This window comes from Ursus maritimus (assembly GCF_017311325.1).
Source record: "Ursus maritimus isolate PB19 chromosome X unlocalized genomic scaffold, ASM1731132v1 scaffold_X1, whole genome shotgun sequence".
Taxonomy (NCBI): Eukaryota; Metazoa; Chordata; class Mammalia; order Carnivora; family Ursidae; genus Ursus; species Ursus maritimus.
In genome coordinates, this window is record NW_024423319.1 from 37,344,745 (window position 1) to 37,370,599 (window position 25,855).

The following is a 25,855-nucleotide window of genomic DNA, read 5'->3' on the forward strand; positions in this document are numbered from 1 at the left end:
AAAGGAGATAGGTACAGCTATGCCCAGGATGTGGAAGTGAAATGCTCTGTGTGGGCAGAGAAAGACAGTGGATTTCCCTTCTAGCTTGGGTGCTGTGAAGCAGGATGAAGATAGTTCACATAAGATTCTCCGTCTCTCTCTGCCTCTGTCTGTCTGTCACTCCCCTGCCCCTGTGTGTCACTACCTCTTTGTCTCTGTCTCTCCTTTGTCAAAACCTGATTTACTTTACCAGCTTGGCTTGGTCCCACCTCATCCACTTTCATTTCCCCTTAGGTCACGCATCTTTTGCAAAATAATTATAATAATTTGCATTCATAGAGCATGAATGCTTTTCATGGCACTTTCATACACACTATCTTTTTGTTCCAAATTGAAAGAAAAACTACAGTCATAGTCATACCAGTTCCACTTTTTTAGATGAGGAATAAAGTGTTGGAGTGACTTGCCCATGATCACATAGCCGTGTGACTGAACCAGGACTAGGAGCCAGTCCCTTTGCACAAATATCACCCTGAGTCTCAAAATTCAGAAATAAAAGTTTGTTAGGAAGACAGTAGTTACTCCTACTTGCCGTCATGGTTATAATCCTCATACTTTCTGTTGTTTCAAATTCTTTTTTGTATTCCTTCCTAGGCGTATGAGGCTGACACTTGAGAAAGGGCCAAACCAGACATTATCTCAACCACGGGGTCTCAATTTATCCTTGGTGTGTGTGTTTTTTTTTTTCTTCTTCAAACATGAAGTACATGCTTGGCGAGATTTAAGACAACATTGTGCAGGACATCTTTCTGTCTCTCCTTAAACCAGCTGACATAGAAGTCTTTTGAAATGTGCTGCATCAGAGAGCGTCTTCTCGGTCTTTCTCTTACAGCTTTCTTTGACAGTCACGGAAGGAGTACCTCTTGTACTATTGATATTTCATTGAGTCTTTTCCTTCTTAGGGCTGGCAACTTTCTCACACAGATTCAAGAGGCAACAGGTCTAGGGTAATTACCAGCCCAAACCCTATTTGGTGTCCCAGAATGGAATGAGTAAAGCAGTGTTGTACTGAAACCATGGATGAAGTTGGACCTCAGAGCCTGGGAAAGATGCCAGGACTAGAAGAGCCAAGGGCTTTGCAAAAACCAGAGGTCTAGGCAGGCTGTGAGTCATTAACCAGACAAGCAGTTAAGAACTAGGAAATAAGCTTCTTAGTGGGGTTAAAGTAAGGCCAAGGGTCAAAAACTCAATAGCGATGAACAATAGTAACAACAAACCTCCCTGGGAAATGAGACGAATTCTGCCTTAGCCCAATAGCCTGCTGAAATTGGGCTGGCTCTAGAGAGTTGCCAGCCTGCCATCCACGGGTGGAAGCAAGGAGGCCATCTTTACAGCTGGGGAGTGGAGAGTGTTGTGGTCATAGCAAAAGTAACATCTTAACAGTTGAGAGATGCCCTAGAGCAGGGTTTCTCCAGCCTGGTACCATTGATGTTTTGGTCCAGATCATTCTTTAGTTCTTTGTTGTGTGGCTCTGTTCTATGCATGGTAGGACATTTAGCAGCATCCCTGGCCTCTACCCACCAGATGTCGGTAGTAACCCCACCCCCAGGTTGTGACAACCCAAAATGTCTCCAAATATTGCCCAACGTCTTTGGGGGAGTTAGAGGGAGGCAAAATGGCCCTGGGCTGAGAACTGCTCTAGAATCTATGAATCATGAAAGCTCATTGGCTTTGAACTTTCTAGGATTCACTGGCTTCTAATTATCTTTAGAACAAGGAATTTAAGGTTGCAGGCAGAGGCATCTGCAATTCCATCCTTCCCAAACGTCCTTTCACATCTAGTGCCTGACTCATCTCTTCCATTAGGCACTATGCAGTTCCTAAGAACACTGAACCCTCAGAATTTTCCTCCAGTCTTACTTAATTGCAAACTCAAGGGTAGACCAACTCCTGGTTTTCCTTCTTGATTTACATGCAAATTAGGACACGTGTGAAAACACGTTTTTTTTAATTTTTTGCAACGGAGTTCAAAAAGACATGGTAAGTTTCTGTTTCCTTATGATTTGCCTTGAGCTTTTACTTCTTCATTTCCATTTCTTTCCTACTTTCATGCTATGATATCCTCTGCAGCAGAAGTCTGCAGCTGATGAGGTAGGACACCCAGCGGCCAGAAATGAAGAAAGAGAGAGGGTGGGGGAAGAACTGGGTCTAGGACTCTCTGCTCTGGAAAATAGTGGCAAGGAACATTGTACCCACTTATTTATCTTCCAACTCAGCCTGTTTTCTCATCACCGCATTGTACTGACCCTTTCTTCAAAATGTGAAGAAGCAGTCCATGCAGTTTTGCTCCCGATTGCTGCCTTTGTGGTGGATTTTCGCATTTGTCAGTAGTAGGAGTTCTATAAAGGCTTGTCAGAGCGGCACTGTGGACTGAGACATGACCCAGAAAAGACCATAAGGTATAGTGCAAATGGCCCGAGACTAGGAGTCCAAACCCATGTTCTATTCTAGTCTCTGTCTTCCTCTTTGTTGACATTCGAGCTTGCAAATTACCTTACCTTGGCTGAACCTCAGGTTCCTCGTGTGTAGTCTTAGAACCACCCATTTGCCTACGTGGTAACTCTATGGCTCAGATGAGACAATGAGGTGAAAGCAGCATGAAACACGTAAAGGCTTTCACACATGCAAAATGGTATCATTGTTGCTTAATTGCAGTTCACACCTCTTCAGTTATTCTTGCCCAGATGTCACAGCACCCGCTGGGTGGATGTCACGTTCAAGGCCATGATAATAGTTCCTTTCTCTTGCCTGCAGTGACAGACCTACTTGCCAGGACTTCCTCTTCAGATTTACTCTCTACTTTCTTCCCTATGCCACCCTGCTCCATGCCCCGGGAGGCTGACCCATGTCCACAGGCTCCCTCGTCTTCTGGATTCCGGTTGTGTTTAGCCCATGGGGAACCCTGGCAGAGAGGAGAAAAGTAAGGTTAGGCTGTTTATTTCCTGGCCCCTTGCCTGAAAAGTTGCTGGGCGTCTTTTGACTGAAAGTCACAGCTCCAGTCAGGGAGCTCTTTTCATATCATTTTCATGCTCTCTCCTTCCTCTGGGTTCTGGTAACTGCCGCCTTCCCTCTCTCTTTCAGGAATAAGGATGATAATGGACCCCACCTGGGACACTGCAGTATCCCCTGTGGCTTCTTTGTACCCTTCCCATACTTTTGTAAACAAGCCCCTTTGTTAAACTATTCAGTTTATCCACTCGGAGTGTGTCGTGGGTTTCTTACTGGGATCCCAACTGGTACACCCAACCAAATCTCTTTCTTTTCTTCGCCCCTGATCTGTTTTTAGTACTAAAATCTAGTGTTATAAAGGAGGGACGTTATGTAAGGAATGCAATCGGTTTATGGCCATTAACATTCTGTGCAGCCATGTTGAGAATCAGCTCCTAAGTCACCAGCTCAGAACATCTGCAACTGAGCTGTATGTTCCTTACCAATTGGATAGTCCATGGTCTTTGTCCTTTCCCCAGCGAACCATTGAGGCACATTTAGAGGCCATGACTCTCGTGCCTACTCTCTCCCACAAAGGTCATATCCTTGCTAAATTCCAGCATCCTGGGAGGCAACCATCTGATGCACACTCCAGTCTCTGGTTTGCTGTAAATCAGTTTGCACCCCTTTGCTTCCCTTGGACTCAGTTTGCAGAGAATGAGCTTACATCCTTTTGCTTCCCTTGGACTGGAGTCTCAGGAAGCCTGGGAAGGGGGTACAGTTAAGCCTCTGGGATTCCACCGCAGCTGCCAGCATTCTGGCCCTGGTGTCTCTGCTCATTAACTGTGTCCAACTTGGAATGTTTCAGAGACTGTCAGAGCTAGAAGAGACCTTGGAAATCAACTAGTCCAGAGGTTCTTACGTATAGATGGACTTCAGGGAAATATTTAAGCCCTGAAACGATAAGAAAAATTAGCTATCTACCTACACATATGCATTTTTCTGAGAAGAAGATTGATAGCTTTCATCAAATTCTCAAAAGGGCTTGTGACACAAAAAAGACATGGACCTCAAAAGGCTCCAGACCAGCACTCTCGCCTCTAGCAGGGGAAACTGAGACCCAAAGACAAAGCAACTTATATGATTCCACAGTGAGCCGAAGGCAGGATTTAACCCAAAATCTAGGAAGACATTAACTTCCTTTTTGAAACAAACCTTTCCTTCCTCTGCTGAATTCCAAAGCCATATTCCCACCATACTTTGTGCACAGCAGACACCAGATAACTCGTTAAATGCAACTGATAACTGCAATGGGCCTTACAAGTACACTCTCTTATTTTAATTGACCCTGCTGAACAGAATCTAGAGTTGTGTGGGGCTCAGGGCCAACCTTAGAGCTTAGTGGTGCCAAGGGATCAAGCAGGGTTTTTCCACCCCAGTTCTCTCTGATGAATGGAGTTCTGTCTCGTCCCTGTTTCTCTGAGCCAACTTGTCCCCAGGGCCCTGTGGAAGGGCAGGTGTCGGTCCTGGGCATGGACTCAGCGGCCCAACTCCAGCGCCTCTGCAGCTGTTCTCATCCCTGTGAGGCCCCAGTGGGAGCTGACACAGAGACTCTTGGAAAATGGCAAAGAAAAGCTAAGGAAAAAACACCCTTGAGCATTGAGGGGTTGCCAGGCTTCCAGGGGAGCTGGCACTGGTTAGCTCAGGTTATTAAATCACAACCAGCTTCTGGTAAAATAGGGTAGAAAGTCTTGCTCCTTCCCATCTCCCCTTCTATGGTCTTCTTTCCCAGGGCACAGATGTTTTCATATTACCCAGAGTGCCCTACTGGATTTCCTTACCCAGGTCTCCCCACCTAGGAAATAAGGGCCTTTGCTGTGTAACTTAGGTATCTGGTGTGTCAGAGTAAAAGAAGTCTTGAGTCCTAGTATCAGCTCTGTAACTAACTAGCACTGCGGTCTTGCACAAGTCACTTAACCTTGATAGGCTTTCATGCTTCGTTCATTTAAAAAAAAATGGGGCTAATGAACCAAATGAGGTAATGGAGGTGAGATCACTTGACAAATGCAAAGCAACAAAAGGTCATCGTCACCTTTGGCCATTCAGAGATAAATTGTTTTAAAGGTAGAAAGAATAATCTGGAGGGCTGATAGCCTAGCTGAGATCTGGACTTCAGTTTTGTGGGGGAAATTCCAGAATGAAGGTGAAGGGAGAGTCACCATTGGCTGTGAGAAATCTGTTGACAGAAACTTGATCTATTCCTGAAGTTTCGCATGCTACTTTACATCCCAGAGACCTATGAGAAGAGCTTCTAAGGACCAGTCACTCTTCACCAGGCAAGGAAAAAGAAAAGCCCAGGCAGGTCTAGTGCTGGAGAAACAGAGGGAGTTAGCTTCACTATGACTTGCTATAGAAATAGGTAGACCAGCTTGCAGAGGGGCATAGAATTCCCAGAGGGTGGCACAAGATAGTGGGAATAGAACATCCATCTCTCCCACCTCAAGCAGCCAGTCAACCCTGTCTCCCAAGGCCCTCGGGATGGGTCACACACTAAAGCTAAGCCCCTTGAGGCAAGACAAAGGAAATCAGAGACATGGTCAGTGCCTTCAAGAAGTGGATGCTCTGATGGACGGAAGTGAGATAGGACAAGCCCCATAAGGCAACTACGGTGCTTAAGAAACGGTCTTTAGTGGGGGAGCAGCTTGATGCTGCGTTGTTTTATACAAGTAACTGGAAAGCGAATAGATCCCAGAACTTAGTAAACAAGTCAATCTTCATCTCTTACGACTTTGCCTAGTATGTGGCGTAGAGGACAGTGATCACTAGCGGTCTAGAATAACCTTGTCATACTGTAATATCTTTAATTAGGAAACTAAAATTTGATTATTAGGATCCTTCGACTCTTGCTATTATTGATGATGATATTTTTTAAATGTTTGACTTTTTACACTTGAATTTAGTGGAGATGCCGTGGTGAACAAGACAGATGTGGGCTCTGTTGGTTTGGAGTTGCCATGGTGGTGGTGGTCTTGGTGGTGGTGGTTCTAGTTTAGATCAGGAGATAAGGACGCCCTCTCTGAATAGAGGAAGGTTGACTTCTGCCTCAGCAATAGGGCTGACCAAGTATTCTAAAAAGCCTCCCTGTTACAATACAACTAAATCCTAGATAAATTATAACGAACTACAACTATCAACTGCTCTGTTGATATATAATTCACATACTATACAATTCACCCTTTTAAAGTGTATAATTCAATGATTTTTGGTATATTACATTACTTAAGGGTTTTAATTGTGGTTAAAAATATATATTACAGAGATTCGTCAATTTAACCATTTTATGTGTGCAATTCAGTGGCATGACTTAACACTCACAGTGTTGTTCAACAATCACAACTATCTAGTTCAAGAACTTTTTTTGTCACCCTAGACAGAAATTATGTAATTATGAAGTAATAACTGCCCAATCCCCCTTTCCTCTAGCCTCTGGGAACCGCTAATCTACTTTGTGTCTCAATGACTTTGTCTATTCTAGCTATTTCATGTGAGTAGAATCATACAGTGTTTGTCCTTTTGTGTCTGGTTTATTTGATTTGGCATAATGTTTGCAAGGTCCAGGCTGCATGTGTCAGAGCCACATTCCTTTTGTGGTTGGATTGTATGAGTATAGTGTGATTCCTTCGAATGTATTTTGTTTACCCATCCCTCCCTTGATGGACACTTGGATTGTTTCTACCTTTGGGCTATTGCAAATAATGCTCTAATGGACACAGCATACAAGGATCTATTTGAGTCACTGTTTTCAGTTCTTTTTTGTATATACCTAGAAGTGGAAGTCCTGGGTCTTATGCTGTGATAATGTTGTTTATAAGAAATATATATATTTGGTCTTTGTCCTATTTCTTTCAAAGAGCTCCTAAAACTTACCTTGGAATATCCTAAGGGATGAGTGACAAAAGTGTCTTTTGTTATGTTAATGAGGGGACTGGGAGGGGGGCGCCTAAGGATGTGGGCTGGTTAAGGAGAGAATCAACCAGTTGATTAGTAGTGGAACTTTTGGTCCCACCCCCAGACCTCTGGAGAGGGGAGAGGGGCTGAATATTGAATGGGATCACCCATAGCCAATGTATGATATAATCAACCATGCCTATGTAAGATGCCTCCACAAAAAACCAAAAAAGAGAGTGTTGGGAGAGCTTCTGGGTTGGTGAACGCATGCAGATGCAGGAAGAGCCGCACATTCAGAAGGCTTGGCAGCTCTGTGTCCTTTCCCCGTACCTTGCCCTATGCATCTCTAAGGAAGTGCAAGCTAATAAGAGAAAGGCAAAATATTCATTCCCTTGGCTATCGTTATCTATAATAGATAAACTGAAAGTAAAAGACAAGACTGTGTCAGACCTTGATGCTAAGCCAAATGCAGATTTCAGAGAGTCTGAACTTGGGCTACTCGCCTCAAAGCTGCTCCCACCCCCGCAAGGTAAAAATTGTGCAGGGACGACAGAAAGCCCCTTTAAGACCTCTGGTCACCAAGAAGGTAGTCAACGTGGGGGAAGGGCCAAACCAAGAAACTACCGGAACCAGGGAGTACAGTGTGAAGGAATTGTTTCATTTTGTGGATCGGTATCATCAGCTTCCTGAGGAGATTTTATGGAAATGGATTATGAGAGTGACTAATTTAGGAGCTGTGTCTTTGGGTGTGAATGCTGCAGAGTGGAAGAGCCTTCCCTTGAGAGTTTGCAATGCAAAGCTGTTCTAACATAGGTCTGGAGTTCAAATCTATGGTCCTCATGTCACAAGGAAAAACACCGCTGAGAAAAGGTGGCCCCATGTTGTTAGTGCCTCTTTGGCACCTGACAGAAGCAAATTCACATCTTTTTTGGAAGAAAGCCTCCCCAGCCTAGACCCCTCAGGATTCCCCAAGACTTAGTTCAACGAAATAGGAGCTCACATAAAAATATATATATATATATATCTATCAAACATAAAAGAAAACAAGCTACCACAAGGGAGAGTTAGCACAAACAACAGATTTGGATTCCCAAGGACTTCAGATACTAGAATTAATTAGATACGGGACACAAAACCACTCCAGCTGGATTGTTTCAAGAAACAAAACATGTAATCAAAATGGAATAAGAAAAAGAGATTATCAGCTATGACCAGGCAAATTTGGGGGGAAAATGAAATAGAATTTAGTGAATGGGCCAAACAGCAAATTAAATACATCTGAAGAGAGAAAGAGTGAACTGGCAGATCTGAAGATTTTTTTTTTTCCAGAATGGAGCACTGAGAGATAAGAAGGTAGAAAATATAAAGGTGAGGTTGAGGCACAAAAGATAGAGTAGGAAGGCCTAATATGTGCCTCATTTCAACATGACCCCGCGGAGAAAGATCTAAGATGTAACAAGGAAGGGTGAGTAAATAAACTGGTAAATATGTAGGTAGATCTGAATAATATTAACTGTATAAAGTAATTAAAACAATAATGACTAGTTCGTGGGGTGAAATAAAATAACTAAGAGTCTAAGCAACAACAGCATGTAAGCTGAGGGTTGCACGGACTTAAATACATGATTCTTTAGATCTGACTCAGATTCTTTAGATCCAGGTGGAGGGAGCTTCCAGGGCGAAGGCCCAGAAGCAGGAAAGGTCTTGGTGTGTTTGAGCGGCAGAAAGCAGGCAGTCTGACTGGACCCAGCTAGCATGGGTGGTATAAAAGATAGATATAAAAGTATAGGTATAAAGGTATAAAAGTAGAGCTAAGGTCCAAAGTTTGGAGTTTGTTCTCTCTATGATGGGCCGGCTGAAGGATTTTAAACAGAGAAGTGATATGCCCGATTAGCGTTGTAGAGTACTGCTATGGTCACAGTATGGAGAGCCATAGGAGTGTATGTGTAGAGGGTGGTGGGTGTGTGCTGCCAAAACCCTGGTTATGAGGCTACTGTACTAGATCTTGGACTAGGCCAGTGACAACAGGGAGGGGGAAATGTGACTGCTAGTAATAAATGACTTCTAAGTTTCTGGTTTGGGCAACTGGAAGAATTGTGGTACCATTCAGACGAGGGGGAGAAATAAGAGTTTAATCTTGGACAGATTTAAATTTGGGGTGCCCATTCCTCCATCTTGGTTAAGTGAAGCTATCAAGCAAGCAGTTGAATATGAGTCTAGAGTTCAGTGATAAGAAGGGCCTAGAGATATTAATGTGGGAGTCATCGGTATACAGATAATATGTAAAGACTTGGGGGCTAGCCATGATCGCCTAGTAAATAGGGGAGAAGAGAGGAGGTCTGAGGACTGAGCACTAGGGTTTTCAAAAATGGAGCTGTCTGGAAGAAAAAGAGAATCTAGTAAAGGAGGTTGAAGTGGGAGAAAACCCAGAAGGCTGTGGGATCCTGGAAGCGAAGAGGGGCAAGTATTTAAGGACGAGGACTTGCTCAACTTACACCCAGTGTTGCTAGGAGGTTGAGTAAGATGAATCCAGAGACATGACCACGGGATTTGATAACATGGAAGTCATTGTTGACCTTGACAGGAGCAGCCTTGTGGAGTGAGGGGAATGGAAGCCTGGTTGGGTTGGGTCAAGGGGAGAACTGGAGGTGTGGAAGAGAACATAAGATACTATAAATGTAGAGGTACTTTAAAAACAGTAAAAATATTTTACAAATGCAAGTAGCATTGTTATTTTATCACCAGAGATTTTAGGGACATTCAAGACATTGAATAAACAAACTTGTGCCAATAGAGGTCCTGCAGAACCAAGGAGCTGTTTACCCAGGCAAAAATGTTGTCATGAGAAACCACAAGTAAGACTTCAAGATAACCACAGGAAAACAACGCTGATAAGAAAGCCAGGGTGGTCTCAGAAACGTTGTCTCAGCTTACCAAGCCAACCATTGTGCCAACCTCTGGAGCCCTACCAGGGCTGCAGGCAGGAAACGTTCCAGAATAAGGATGGCAGCAGTATTTAGAAAAAGCTGCATCCGTAATGTTTACTGAATCTTTCATTTACTCATCTTGCAAAGCTTGCCAGCCACTCTCCATGCGCTGGGCACACTGTTGGCAAGACTGGGAAATCAGTGTGATTTGTCTTCCTCCCCGCAAGATTCCCTCTTCTTTACCGCCCTGGCCGCACCTCTTCCCATAGACGCTCCGCTCCCTGCCCTTCTCTTCACCCTGCCTCGCACCAGTAGGCAACTGTATGTTTTGTTTGCAAGGCTGGTAGATGGATCCAAGCACTTGTGCTTTGGAGAGTTAGAATCTGGGACCGTAGTCGATGAGATGCAGGTCTTTTTTTCTAGGGCTATTGAGAAAAGACCCGTTCCTGCCTTGGTGCAGGTACCCGGAATATCCTTTACTGCCATCTCCATCAACCTGCATCCCACACATCCCTCAAGACTCAGATTCTTTGGCATCTTCTCCTCTGTTACCTTCTCTCCCGCTTCTCATGATTAGAATTGTTCTCTTTGTCCTCTGTGCTCCCCTTGCTCTTCGTGTCTCTGTAGTAGCGCTAACAACAGCACATCTCGTATTCTAATTATTTGTGTGGTACTGACTTGCTTATTATGCTGGTGACTCGGAAAGCAGGGACCTTTTATTGTACATGTATGTATCTCTCACAGAGTTCCTTTGCCATAGGAAGAGCTTCATGAATGAATATTAGTGGAATTGAACCCTCAATGAAAATATTTGGCATGTTGAAAGTGAGTCTCATACATATACAAGACCTTACTTCCCCAGCATTTCTTGCTGAATACTTAGATCATGAAATGTAGGATCTACTCTGTGAGGGCTGACTGCCAAGGGCACCTGGGTGGTTCAGTCAGTGATAGCATCCAACTCTTGGTTTCGGCTCAGGTGGTGATCTCAGGGTCGTGGGGTTGAGCCCATATCGGGCTCCGCACTCAGTGTGGAGTCTGCTTGAGATTCTCTCTCTCTCTCTCTCCCTCTGTGCCCCCAACCTCAAAATAAATAAATAAATCTTTAAGAACTACCTGCCAGCATCTGGAGATGTGGAGAGTCTAATCAAGCTTATATCAAGCCACGGAGATAACTTGTCATTCGCAGCTAATACACCTGCTGGTTTGTTTTTTTTTTTTTTTAAGGAAGAACGCCTAGTTAATAGTTCAATGTTAAGATGAGTTGATTTTATTGCTTTTGTGCTGGCAGTTGATTAATTACAAAGGCAGGCATCATGCTTTTGTGTTCTTGTCCCTGACTTAAAGACCCAGGTGTGACTCAGGCAAAAGCTGATGTCAGTGATACCCTTGGTCTCTGAGGATGCTCTGAGTGGTATCATAATGATTACTAGATTTACCGCATCTGTTGCCACCTCATGACAGAAATTTTATCTCAGAAAACTCAGTTGCAAAATTACGCGTTTGCCATGTAAGCTAAGGTAGACTTTCTGTGCGTTACCTTCATGGAATTTTACAAACCAGCTGTGAGTGTGAGTTTCATTTGGAAATTATTCTGACACTCCATTCTTCTCCTTCTCCTCCTTCTTTTCTTCTCCTTTCTTCTTTTTCTCTCCTCCCCTCCTTCTCCTTGTCCTCCTTCTCTACCACATACTCGGTTGTCAGTTACAGTAATGAATAGGAATCTTCTTATCCAGGAACACCTGGGTGGCTCAGTCAGTTGAGCGTCTTCCTTCGGCTCAGGTCATGATCCTGGGGTCCTGGGATCGAGTTCCATATTAGGCTCCTTGCTCATTGGGGAGCCTGATTCTCCCTCTGCCTGCCATTCTCTCTTTCTTTCTATCTCTCACTGACAAATAAATAAAATTGAAAAAAAAGAATCTTCTCATCCGTAGATTCAAAATACGATCCATACAGATGCTTTCTTTTTTCAATCTAGTAAAATGTTCTAATGAATATCAGGCATTGATTAGGACAAAGGGGAGTCTCCCGTTTTAGGCTCTATGCAAGCCTTTGACACCAGGGCTTTAGGGAAAGCATGTTCTCTCAGACAATTGCTTTGTCCTGAACTGACTCAGGACACCTGAGTGCTAGTCTCAATTCTGTCATGAGCCGTATGTGTATCCTTGGGCCACTTTGACTCTCTGTGCTTTGGGTTCCTCATATTTAAGATGGAGACCCTTCTATTTCCCCATCTTTGTAACAAAGGCAGGGAGAGCTGTTGTGTCTCAGTATCCAAGACCTTTGGGAAAGCTGGGTATTCACATGCACAATGTGAACTTGTCTACATTTGGGAGCCAGTAAAATGTAGGGAGGGATCACACAAGAAACCTGATGCTGAACAGCTGGATTGCAAAATGAATGTTTTCGAAGCCAGCCACACCATTGTGAGTTTGTCAGAAGCATAGGGGGCTTTGCCTTTCTTAGAAGCTCCCCAAAGGAGGGGTTATCCAAAGGCTTTTCCCAAAGCCTGGGTGGGGGCAAAAAGGCTTGGGGTTGGAGGAGGGTGGGTCATTGTAACAGCAACCCCCAGAGCAATCTGTGAGGGCTTGTTGTCTTACAACAGGATATCATGGTGTGTCACTGCAATGACTGCTTTTGAGCTTTTGGTTTTTCTTCTTGGGAAGCAATTTCCACAAGCACCTCCAAAATGAGTGTTCCAGTGCCTTTTGGGGGCAGGGTTGATGTTTGAAGTGTTTGCTAAACTCTTTTCATGGCTAGTAGTTGGTCGAGATTTTCTAGTTCGTTTTGAGCTAATCTCATTATTTACATTTTCATTTAAAATCATTCATTTCATCTAAATTTTCACCTAATTAGCATATTTATGCAAAGAAGAACTTCTGAATGCATAATCATTATTCCTTTCTTATTCTTAAATTTGTGTATTTGTGTTACCTTCCAAATCCTTTCAATGCTAGTTCCTGTTGTCTGCCAAGATTAATTTCTTTTTTGTTCCTACTTTTCTGCCTTTGTATATCCTTACAAAGCCTCCTTCTTATTTTCTTTACATTTGGTTGAGGCAAAAACAGCCCTCGCTAAATTCTCACTCTGTGATAAGCACTCTACCAGGAACCATGGGGAGATAGAGAGAGAGAGGGATAAACTTCATTGTTACATTCAGGAAACCTGGGAAGGACGAGGGGAATACTCATAAGAATACAGGCAGGTCTGTATTCAGAGTGCTACGTCCTAGAGGCCACTCCCACAGGGACACCCAAGAATGAGGCTTCCCTAAACCCGTCGTGACCAAAACTAAAGTCAGGGCCAGGGCCAAGCTTGAATGTGGGGACTTGGCAGAGATCTTCAGGGCCAAGGAGGCATCAGGGGGTAAACAATTCAGAGACACACCATGTATCAGAGCTAGGGGCTCCAGATTTTGTGGCGCCAAGGTCCAAGGTATCAGTTGGAGTCCGCAGCAGAGTGCAGAGCCATGGAGCCTCTGTCATTGGATTTGCCACCAGGACAATATGGAGGATGCTGATTGAACTAACAATGCCAGCCAGTGACTGTGTCATTTGGATGTGGTCGTAAGAAGCTCCCATGGCACCTACAGATACTCCCATCCTAGCATTCATGACACGACACTGAGATGCTACATCCTAGCATTCACGACACTACGTTGAGTATCTCAGTCCATCAGATTGTGAGCTCCATGAACTGAGTCTTACACATCTCCATTTCCCCAGTGCCTGAACTAGGCACGAGTGCTTTGTATTACTGAGTGGCCCAAAGCACAGGCTTTGGAGTTGGATAGATCTTTTGTTCGGCCTCACTTCTTTTCACCTGAATAATTTGCTTATTGTCTCTGGGCCTCGGTTTTCTCATCTGGGAAACAGTGATGACAATAATATCAACCTCTAGAATTTGGGGGGAGAGTAAAACGAGATGAAAGATTTGGAAGTACTTAGCAGAGTGCCTGTCACAGAATAAGAATTCAATTAGTGGTAGCTCTAATTGTCATTACGTGATCACGGAATGAATGGGAGGGACAAGTGGGCTGAAGAGGGATGTTGGCCTGTTTGATGAGGTCAGGACCCAGGGCTGGGAAGAGGCTTAATAGGAGCAACACAGGCAGTCCTCCAAGTCTCCCTCCCTTATCTTGGCATCTCCTGGATGATTGGGAGGCCGAGACAATGGAGATATCCTTAAGCATCTCTTACTTTGTGTAAATCTTGCAATCATCTTGGCTGGGTGGGTGAGGATTGAATAGACCCTGAGTGGGGGATGATGTTATTAATATAAACATTTTTTCAAATGTGAAATATTGCTCTCTGCACCCAGAAAGCTGTTATTAGTTTGTGAGCTCTGTGCCTTTGGAAAGCCATTGCTGGCAGCTTGAATGGGTAGCTTAGAACAATTAGAAGCTTCGAACACTTTCAAGCTAAGGATTGGGATAAGAATGTTTTGACTCTATGGTTTCTCCTGGGATTTCCCTGGTGTGCTGGACTAATTATCAGATGTAATTAGGAAGCTGAGAATTGGGGAGACTGCGGGGAGCAACATACTTTCCCAGGGACCCTCATTTCTTTGTGCAGAAAACAGGTTGGGGGACTATCTCTCTGTTGTGGAGAAGCAGCAATGCATAGGGCACTAGAGGGCAGGAAGGATCCTGGGAACATGGCTTTACCAGCAGAGCCTCAAGCCTATGGGGACTCATTGCTCTTGATTAAGTTTTAAGTGGTCAGGACAGTTTTCCCCCCTTGATTAAGTTTTAAGTGGTCAGGACAGTTTTCCCCCCTTGTTCTTGGGGGAGGAATGGTATTCTGGGCCACTTCCATGTTCTTGGTCCATTTTTAGCAAAAGTCCAATCCTGGGTCCAAATCAGTAAGGAATTTGTGCCCCTCTTTCAAAACTTATGAAGATGAAGAGAGGAACTTCCACTTCTTGGTCAACCACAGAGTCTATCTACTGTAGGCTGCAGGAGATCTTTCTCATCTGCCTTGGCTTACACCTTTAGCTGGGTGTAAGTTGGGCTAGGAGCACTATGTCTTTGAAGCTCTGAGGAAAGGTAACATTTGCAGGGCCATCTGCTTGTGAACTTTTATTCAAAGGCAGGGACATTCCCTTTGGGCATGGTCTTGAAGTTCTTCTTCTTCTTCTTTTAATGGAGAGAGCTTGAGCAGGAAAGGATGGAGGGAGAGGGCTCTGCACACCCAGTGCAGAGCCCAACTCAGGGCTCGATCTCATGACCCTGAGATTATGACCTGAGCCAAAACCAAGAATCGGATGCTTAACTGACTGAGCCATCCAGGTGCCCTGGTCTTGAAGTTATTCTTAATGCAATGGAAATGAGACTACCACATATGAAACATGGAAAGACAATGGCATTCCTTTGTATCTTTACTCACCAGGAGCTGTGATACAGACCTTGAGCCTGGTAGTTTAAAAAATGGAGATCCCTGGAGGCTAACGATGATGGCCCAGATGTGAAACTTTTTCCCCCTGCCAACATGATATGAAGTTTATTGTCACAAGATAATCACATGCCAATCCAATGTCTTTGCTCTCTCCACAGGTAACCTGTCTCCATGATTTCTTTGGTGATGATGATGTGTTTATTGCCTGTGGTCCTGAAAAATTTCGCTATGCTCAGGATGACTTTTCTCTGGATGAAAATGGTAAGCACAACCACTGGATTTTATTGCTTCATTGTTCTCCCTCCTTCTATCCCTTAGGATTTCCATGGGTTCATATGGCCCAGAGAACATCCATGCATGGACCCTCAAGGGCAAATATTGTTAGTCTTTCTCCTGTATGTTTGCATACATGAGTCACTAAGTGAAAGGTTGATTGAATGTCCCAGATTCCCAGCCTCCAAACTCAATAAAACTCACTCTCTGCCCCAATAGTCACCATATTTCTCGAACCACGTATTGTGTCACGTGGGGTGACAGGCGCAATCAGATTATGGGAAGGAACATTTGGAGTCAGAACTTGGATATTATATGTATACTTTTTTTCTAGTCAACATCCTCCAGCAACTTGGCTCATGTTGATGGTTCCATTTTAGAAAGATTTTCCACTGTGTTCTTAGTGTCAAATCTTTCCCCTCTTCTAAGCTAGTGTCAAGCTTTCTGGCTTGCTGCCCCATTCCCCCTGCTTTGTGACTCAAGATTCCAGAGGTTGTTAATCTCAGGAAGGAGGTAAATATCTGCCCACCTCCCTTTGCATGAGTCCAAGTTCCATGTGGAAGTTAATGGTGAATTAGCTCACACAGTGACGAGGTTAGGATATGATCCTGATGGGAAGACACATTCAAAACATCCTTCCCAATTATGAGCGGTAACATGTGAGAAAAACAATCCAAGCTGTATTAATATAGACTTCACCAACCGCTCAAGTGACAAGGACCCTGACAGAGGTGGCATTTCTGCTGTGTTCACTTTGAGAAGAGACAAATGGCCATGAAATAGCTAAACAAATCCCAGGCTATCTCCAGTTTCCTATACCCTTCTACATCTCCAGCTCTGGACCGTGATCACTAAAGTTCATCAACCAAAACAAGAAGTAAAACAAACAAAAATAAACTTTGAGTTCAGTTTCAAAAAAACTGAGTTCTTTTTCCAAAAAAACTCAGTTAACCAGAAACGATCCCCTAATCTTTCTGGGTAATTGATATTTCAATATATCTTTAAGTAGGAGGCGACAAGGAAGTGTCCAAAGAAGACACTGCCCTCTACCTAGCCATGTGGTTCCACTTTGAGCATCATGGCACAAAGTTGGAAAACCTACAGGGAAAAAAGCACTAGACTGGGACTTAGAAGACTTGGTTGTAGTCCTTGTTCTGCTATTTTCTTGCTTTGCGGCCCTAAGCAAGAGGTTTATTTACACTCTTTGTCGTCTCATCAGCAAAGTGAGTATGATAATTCTCCTAATGCATTAGCACAATCAGTGCCCCCAAATTACCACAGTAGGGATGCTGAGTGAGCTGCATAGAAAAGGTACCCCAAGCGTGGCAGACTGAGGTTGAGGCAAGTAGCAGAAACATTTGGCAGATGCCCCTACACACCCAAGGGCTTTCTATAAGCTCTGAGCCACAGAGTCACTGCTGGCTCATTTATGTATTAAACCAGCATAGGGATTTATGATAATGTGCTTTGAAAATCAAAAAGAGCTCTATAAACGCATGGTGGTGGTGGTGGTGGTAGTGCCCATTTATAAAAATGACATGACATCCCTAATATGCCTATTACAATACATGGCGTGTAATGAACAGTAAATGGTTACTCCCTTTTCTTCCTTTAAATTACTCATGAATGTTTCATCTGTGTGGCTGCAGCCTCTGAGCTGTCAATCTCTTCTCCAAGGAAATTAATTAATTATGTCAACAGGTGCTATTCTGAGACGTGGCTGGGCGCTCACAAATGATCGAGTTGACTGTTTAATAACCCACCCAACCTGTTTTTCAACTCCTTCCCTTGTTTCCATAATCCAGGGATTTAAACACCTGGCTTGGCCCAGATGACTTCTGAAAGTTTCTCTCATGCCTCCTCCCTCAGAGCCGTCATTCCTCCGAACAATGAGGACCACCTTGGAGTCCCGAGCCGTTGGGTACTTTGGCCTGTGGTGGATATTCCATTTTCCAGAAGTTGGTAATATGCCAAAAGCTCGTTTCTCCCCTGGCTTTACTGAGCTGTCTGTTCTTTTCTACCAGAATGCCGAGTCATGAAGGGAAACCCATCGGCCGCAGCTGGCCCAAAGGCATCTCCAACACCTCAGAAGAGTTCAGCTAAGAGCCCCGGCCCTATGCGCCGGAGCAAGTCTCCAGCTGACTCAGGTAACGACCAAGACGGTGAGTGCTCTTCTCCTAACTGTGCACGCTGACTTCATTTACAGAGGCCCCCACCCTCTGCATGCGGGGGAATGAGTTTCTCATGAACACCACTGTGTCGCCATGACACCAGTTCTCCCAGTTCAGAGACGAGCAGGCAAACTTGTTTGGAGTCATGGAGACACAGCCACGACCCCCGATTCTACTCAGATGGATGCAGACCAGAAATCTGTCCTCTTTACCGTGCTTGCTGTAATGCTTATCATCATGTTCGTTCTAATAGTCATCATCTTCAGCGTCATCCAGCAAGAAGCATAGTCGAGGAAAGAATCAAGTCAAGCATAAACTTGAAACAGAAAATCAAAATCGAAAACAGAAATGTAAAAAAAAAAAAAAAATTGCCACCCCGAAGTGTCAACAGAGTTGATGTGCTTGACCTTCGATTTTGACTTTGAACTTTTTAGTTCTCTTTTTAGAACAAAAAGAGAAACGAGGTAATTTGCATCATTCCCACAATGAGAAAAAATATATACATAGGCCAAGTTCTGAAAAGAAACACAGAGCTTTGTCACACAGGACTTAATTAGTGGATAGTGAGTGATCAAAAAAAAATGTGGTCTATGGATCACTGCCAACACATGAACTATTTATCAGTCTGTGACAAGATTAGAAGCTTGTGCCAAATGCAAATTATGCCACTAAGCAAACATTTACTTCAGCTGACTCTTTTTTCCTAGCATGATTTTTTTTTTTTTGATAAAGGCAGCAGTGTGTTCTTTTAAATTCTGGTGCAAAGGCTTGCACCCGCAGTTTGAGTGACACTGATCTGAAAGGTGAAAGGCCACAGAAGTTCAAGTTTAGAAGCTTAGTAGAGTCAGGCACAGACGGTGTGAGTTCTTCACGGGAAGGAAATCGCGTGGTCCGGCAGACTCACATTCGTCGTCCCAAGGCTCAGGGCTCACCATGAGAATTCTTCTAGCCTGGAGTCTGGGAACTTTGGGGCAGAGAGCCCAAATGCTCTTTATCTCTTTTTCGGTTTGAGGCAGCTCGAGCAGCCTATTGGCTTTGAAATGCTCATGGCCTAGAAAAGCAGCCTGGCCTGCCGGCCTCACACTGCCAGGAGCACGCACATCACCGGCCCTGTTTTTTTTCCTCAGGCAGAAGGAACTAAACGAAGAGGCAGCTCGAGCTTTTCATACTTTCATGTCTTTGCTCACCCCATTTCCCTGCACTTGGAATGCCTTCCCCCGAGCTCTACCACTCCTCTCTGCTTGAAAACGTCTGTTCATTCAACACCTCCAATAGAAACAGTTCCATTTTCTGCAATATCATAGCATGTTGTTCATGCATCTGGGTAATAGTCACCACACTGTGTTGTAAAGTCTGTATTTACCTGTCTACTCCCCCCACTAATACTGGGCCCCTTAAGGGTAAGATGCCATGTTCATTTTGTATCCTCAGTGCTGAGCACAGTGCCTGGGTCCTAGTCGATGCTCAAATAATGTTTGGAGTGGACAGACGCCTAAGAGTGCCTATTTCACCCAGCGTGGTGCTAGATACTTAGTTAGCATTTAGGGAATATTTGCTAAAGGAACAAAAGTGCATGTGTTCGGTGATATTTTGGTGAAGTTTACAAAATAGCACATGCGTCTATCTAAGCAAATTTATACTACACTACAGAGACCTAGGTTTTAACACTTGGGTAAAAAATGAAATTATTTGTAGAAATTCTAGGCAGAGCCTTGCAGAAAAAAAAAAGGACTTTAAACACTTGGTCAAGATTCATAAAGTCTGGCAATAACTGCTTAGCCAGTCATTTTTTTCAGAAATATCACTGACCATTTCTGGGATTTCTAATCTATATTACTTATCTCTTGCTATGAAACGAATTACCCTCAAACTTCATAGCTTAAAACAACAAACAGTTATTATTTTATTGTTTCTGTGGGTTAGGAATTTTGGATTGCTTAGCTCTGTGGTTCCGTCTGGCTCAGGATCTCTCATATAGTTGAGGTCAAAGTGTCGGTGGGGGCCGCAGTCTTCTGAAGATTCAACCGGGACTTGTAGGATCCACTTCCAAGATGGCCGTCAGCAGGATCTTCTCCCAGCAAGTGAATCGGGAGAGTAAACAAGGAAGAAGATGTAGTGCCTTTTATGATCTAGTTTCTGAAGCCACATACTGTCTCTTCTGTTTTAGTCTATTCATTAGAAGCAGCCATTAAGTCCTGTCCACATTCAAGGGAAGAGGAATCAGTCTTCACCTCTTGGGTGGGGGTGGACCTGTTTTTAGACTGCCAAGAATTTGTGGACTTATTTTTAAACCACCACATAACCTATTAGTTAAAAATGCTGAGGCGGCGGCAGCTTGAAGTCAATAGATTCTCTGCAGACTGTATCCAGGTGGGTTATTCAGCACATGTGAACACAACCACCTGTAATTAAACACAGCTTAAACATATGTCAAATTATTGATCACCAGCATGCTACCTACAGAATGTCCCTTCTAGAAACTATGCACCTCACTGACTCTAAGATATTAGAGACAGAGAAGGAATACATTAGGGCTCAATGAATACTTGGCAAATTAAAAGGAGTTATAATAGGTCCCAACCCAGGCGAAGGCAGGCAAGATCTGCTTTTGCTCCTTCAGAACTCCCTTGCTAAAAAGAAGGAATGAGGATAGATTCACACACACAAGATAAAAAGAGTAACCAATTTGAGGTGGGGAAAGGGGACTTGACTTGGCAGATATCAGAACCGCAAACAGCCCTCGCTCCCTACCAGCAAAAAATCTAAAGTGGTGTTCTCAGGAGAGAGAATGTAAATCTTTATTTCAGATAGTTCGTGAACATAAATGAAGCCAAACTCTAGTCTAGCTAGCCTTAATGGCAATTTCCAGAAAGTTTGAGCTCATCAAAGATGATGTGTCTAGGTCTTCCGTGTGATTTCAGCCCCAAAGCGTAAAAGAATCTATGTAACATAACCTTGTCCATTGCATGGCAGTTTAGAGCCATGTCCAGGCCATCCACTTAGTGAACATTCCACAGGGGCAAAGCTGATCTCAGGCAAACAGTACTTTAGGTAAGGTTTGGATTTAACATACCCATTTCCCCCATCCCACCTCCAAGTCCTTCAGGACCATTCCAAGCTGGGAAGTGGAGGGGGATAGGATATGGAAGAGGCGAGGGAGGCCCGGTGACACCATTTCCCAGCTTTTTGACTTGGGACAAGTTTTTTACCTTATCTAAGACTCGGTTTCCATTTTGGTTAAGACAGAATTTGCATGTCTAATAGGTAAAAATCATTTTCCAATATTATCAGCTATTTCCAATGTATTACAGAGTTGTGCAATAGCTTCCACAGAACCAGAATTGGATAGCCAGAAGGATGAGTTATAACAATACATAATTTTGCAGCAGCAAGTGTAAGGTTTTTCTGAGCTCTCAGCAAGGGACGTGGGCAGGTTAATACACATTTAACCAAAGAATAATCGTGTGGAGTGGGGCTGAAATTCTTTGTTCTTTTCTAGGACATGGCAGTGCCGCCCTGTTTCCATCCTGGGTTAGTCTGTCTTGGATCTGGGACTTGTGGGATGGATTCACATTTTTTTCATTCAACCTGAGTAACTCAAGGTTGAGGAAGATAGGGCATTTCCAGGGAATTTTAACTACCTTCCTTTGAAGGCAAATGACAGCCAAAAATGTTCCTCTGCAGCAGGGACTCAAACCAAACGAAACATTGGCTCAGTTCAGGTTCAGCTAAAGGAATGTTTTGATGTTCTAGTTCATTAGAAAATATATAGGTTTGATTCTGGTTTGAACAAGTTTGCTAGATTTTCAAATATTTTTAAAAAAGAACAGAGCAATGGAGTTGGGAGAAAGCAAATATTTATTTAAATCTATAAAATAAAACAAATCTTTCAGAGGAGGGTACTAGTGAATGAATAAGAGAAATGAGTCAATTAGACATCCATCCATATATATATGTACATTTGATCCAATTCATGGTTCAGTTAATATCTGGGTTCGGTTTGCCTTGAGGTTTAGTAAATCGATGCAATCTGGTCTGTAATTTGCATCATAATTTGATTCCTTGGTCCTTAAGTTGTCTTTTTTTTCTGTTCTTCCCATGAATAAATCAAACTCTGTATACTTTATTCCCTTTGATTTCAATCCCCACTCCTGCCAATACTGAGGGCGCCCCAAATGGAATGTCTGTTGCGAAGCCCTCCACGTAAGTTAAGGAAGGATTCGGTTGTCTACATAATATTGCTAGAAGGAGCTCTCGTTCTCGCTGGGCAGAGCTGATGGACTCTTAGCATCCAAGTCCCATTAGTCATGACTGCCTTTAAAGTAGGACAGGGAACTGCGGTAAGCAGATCAAATCTGAGCCCAGAGGTCTCCTATGGGGTGTTTGAAGAAAGCTTGTATAGTGCCCCCATTTTGATTAACCCAGGACTTGCCATTTTGATGGGCAAAAAGGCGAGCCTGCCCTCAGAGCTACAGGAAGACCCTTCTGGAGCGCCTCTTGCTGTTTGCATTTCAGCCATGAATGTGTTAACGTTTCCTTTTCTGCAACTACCCCCAATTGAATTGAATTGAATTAAAAGGACAAAGTAGCTAGTTGCTGGGAAGGAATCTTTTCTTTTTCTTTCTTTCTTTCTTTCTTTCTTTCTTTCTTTCTTTCTTTCTTTCTTTCTTTCTTTCTTTTTTTTCTGAAGGAGCCTCCAAGGAAGCTAATTACCCACCTGGTAGGCTGAGAGAATTGTAATGTGATAATTAGTTCGCTGTTGTTCAGCAGTAAGTCATTGTTGCAGCAACTCAATATTCCCCACCCTCCTTCCCCCAACCTCTGCGTACCTAGTCCTGAAAGTCAAATCTTCCCTGTTCCCAGAGCCCCGAGGAAGAATGGATTCGCTACCAAAATATGCAGCCTTTGTAAGGGGAGGTCCAGGGACACAAAACAGCGGTGAAGGTGGGGGGGTTGTCATGGGAGAATTGTATCCAGGAGTATTTCTCTTCTGAACCTAGCAGGCTGCTTTGAGTCGCCTGAGGAGGGACCTGGCTGTTCTGCCCATCCTGGATGGGGCTGTCTGGACCAGCTCTGTCCAGTAGAAATATAATGTAAGCCTAGTAGAGCATTTTCAATTTTCTAATGGCCACAATTAAAAAGGTCAAAGAAACGGGTGAAATCCGTTTTGATAATATATTTTACTCAACTCGATATATCCAAAATATTACCATTTTGACATGCAATCGAGGTAAAAAAAAATTCTAAGGAGATATTTTCCATTCTTTGAAAACGGGTTGTGTCTTACACTGAGAGCACGTCTCAATTCTGGCTAGCCCTGCTTCAGGTGCCCAAAAGCAACGTGTGACTAGTGGCTAGTGTACTAGACAGCACAATAACTTCCCTAAGAGAGGTTCAAGATAACGATTTTCGACATAGATGAGATGCTCTGCACTTTGCAAAATACTTCCAAATCCGTCCCCTCAGTTGTCACTCATAATAGCACCATGAACGAGGTTGTGAAAGGAAGATCATCCAGTTTTTGTTCTTTTAGACTGGGGGACTAAGATGGAAAGAGGTTCAGTATCTTGTGGTCTTCTCAACGCCGTGCAACTATTTAGTACCCAAGAGCTAGAGCCCAGCTGTCCTGACTTCCAGGCAGGCAATCCTCACACTGCCCTTAAGGCAAGGTGTGGGAGCTCCAGAGTGGCAAATAGAAAGGTCTCTGTTGGCTGTTCCTTGCTTCTCTGCTTCCTCCCACCTTCCCTCACCTCCAGGCAAGGGATGTGGAGAGGCTGGGGAGCGGAGTGGCGTCTGTGTCATTCTCTTTGTGCTGCATCGAGCACAGCTATGAGGAATTAGGCACCTCTGTTTCCAGTGCCTGGTCCTAGACCTTCCTTTGGCTCCCCTACTGTCACTCCAAAGGGAAGTGGTACCCTTGGCAAAGTTGTGGGAAGAGAAAAACGTCCCTTACCCCTCCCCCATTCTGAGTCTTTCTAAAACCACAGCCTATGTCTAGTTTCAGTGGAAGAACTGCCCTACATCTAAGGCAACATTTCCGTCATCATTGGAGGGCCACTTAGGAAATTGTTGAAGCAAGCAATATAATGGGGGCCACTGAGCATGCTGCAGGGTATGGGATGTGGTGGTGTCGACCCACCTCCCTGTAATAGGGGTCCTATCAACCTGCAGCAGTCTGGGACTTGTGTTTAAATACGATTGAATCTCTAGAGTTTTGGTGGGATACCTAGTAGTGCGAGGTGCTACGGGGAAAAGGAATAAGACGAATTCCCTGTCACTACGAATTGGGGCACCATTAGGCATATAAATTTGATTAAAAAATTTATTTACAAATACTTATATAGTTCTTATTATGTGCCAAGCAACTGTTCTCACCACTTTGTATGTATTAACTGATTTAATCTTTACAACAACCTTACGAGGCAGGCACAATTGCCCCCATTTTGTAGCTGAAAAAGCTAGAGCGTATGAGAGCTAAGTGACCGGCCCAAGACCACACAGCTAATCGGTGGGAGAGCTGGGGTTTGAACCCAGGCAATCTGGCTCCACGGTCCACAATTTAACCATGGCTCTGTAGTGCTAAATAGGAGTTAACAGTAATGGTTTAAGTGCCCAGTGAATGGGAGATGCAGGCAGTAAGTGCTAAGGGAAGTCTTCCTGGAAAAACTGGGGCTTGTAGGAGGGATATACTTCAATTGATAAGGAAATGGATTATTTCTGACGGGGGGGAAAGCATGAACAAAAGAGCAGGGGTGGTGATGAATATAGCATATGACGGTACAGGGAGATGGCTGTTAAATCTACATCTCCAGCCCCAACCTTCCTTCTGGCTGTTAATCCCATGAATGCCTACCAGACAATCCTACTTAAATATACCAAACACGATGTGTCTAAAAACAAAAAACATTTCCTCCCCTCAACTCCCTGTCTGACGATAGAATAAATTCTAGTCTGTTCCCCGGATCCAGTGTCTTCACGTTATCTTTGATTCTTCCTATGCTTTCATCCTTCAAGCCACCATACGCTGCTGTTGTGGGACCTGCGAAACATCGCCACATCACTCACACAGGAGTCCCTTCCTTTCCCTCATCACCTGATGGCAGCGTCACCCCACAGACTCCGAAGTAGCATCTCTGTTTCAAATCTCAGTCCCCTCACGCATCTGGTGCGGTGCTGCCATATTTCTCATCCTAAAACGCATTTCCATCGTGTGACCCCCACCCCCACCCCCTGGCTGCTGCAGAACCTTCAGTGGCTCCACATTGCATTTGTGGACCACCTCCATGGTAACGGCTGAGAGAGTAAAAAGAGAAATGCAGGGGGTCAAGTGCAAGGGCTATGTTTTTGGAAGCACAGCCATAGAAAGCAGAAACCAAAAAGCAAGGGGCTTCACTTGGAAAAACTTCAATCCTCTAATGCCTGACCTGCTAGCCAAAGAAAGTCCTCAGCCCATAGAGATTGGCAAATCATCCCCGTAGAAGGGGGTTTCCAAACTCAGTGTTTATAGGTTGCATAGTTACTCATGTAGTTCCATTTCTAGTAGTGGCAATATTAAGAGAAGAAGATGTCATTACAAAACCCTTTCTATGCACTAAGGCACTTGGCTAAGGATTTCATGTATAGTCTGCCATGTAATCTTCAAAACAACAATGACTGAGATAAGCAGTCTTTTCATTCAAATGTTACAGATGGAGCAACGGAGGCCTACAGAGGTTAGGGGACACCTGAGGTCACACATCCAGGCTGAGCCACAATTTAGAAACTTGACTAGTTCCAAAGCAGGTGTTCTTCCTACAGATTAAGAGCACAGTGTTTTCTAGTTTCTACCCCATGAAAACAGTAGTGAGCATAGACAACAGGCTCACTCTGCCAGAAACATGTTCTCCACAAAACCACCTTCAACAGGAAACAAATGTTGTCAGCATTATCAAGTCGGAGAACACAATCCTGGCACTCCAGCAGCCTTCTTACAGATGTCCTCTTCTTGCGGGACACTGATCTGTGTCAAAATATTGCAGGAATGGGTGTACATATTTGTTTTGCAAATTCTTCTCTCCTCATTTAGAAGATTCAAAGCTGCATGCTGCCCAAGACTCTGTAGGAAATAGATTTAAAATTCCACTTCCAACTCTTGAAGTGATGGTATCTCACAACCTATGATTGAATTTGGCCT

General features: G+C 43.9%; 1 protein-coding gene across 1 annotated transcript in view; it reads left to right on the forward strand.

The window, feature by feature from the left end:
• The window catches only part of DCX (doublecortin), a 73,512-nt gene extending 55,628 nt beyond the window's left edge, over nt 1–17,884 (forward strand). The window contains exons 3-4 of the mRNA XM_040629024.1: nt 15,397–15,499; nt 17,536–17,884. Coding sequence (XP_040484958.1) covers nt 15,397–15,499; nt 17,536–17,705 — 273 coding nt within the window. The 3' untranslated portion in view covers nt 17,706–17,884. The remainder of the gene's footprint in view (nt 1–15,396; nt 15,500–17,535) is intronic.
• The last annotated feature ends 7,971 nt before the right edge of the window (nt 17,885–25,855 follow it).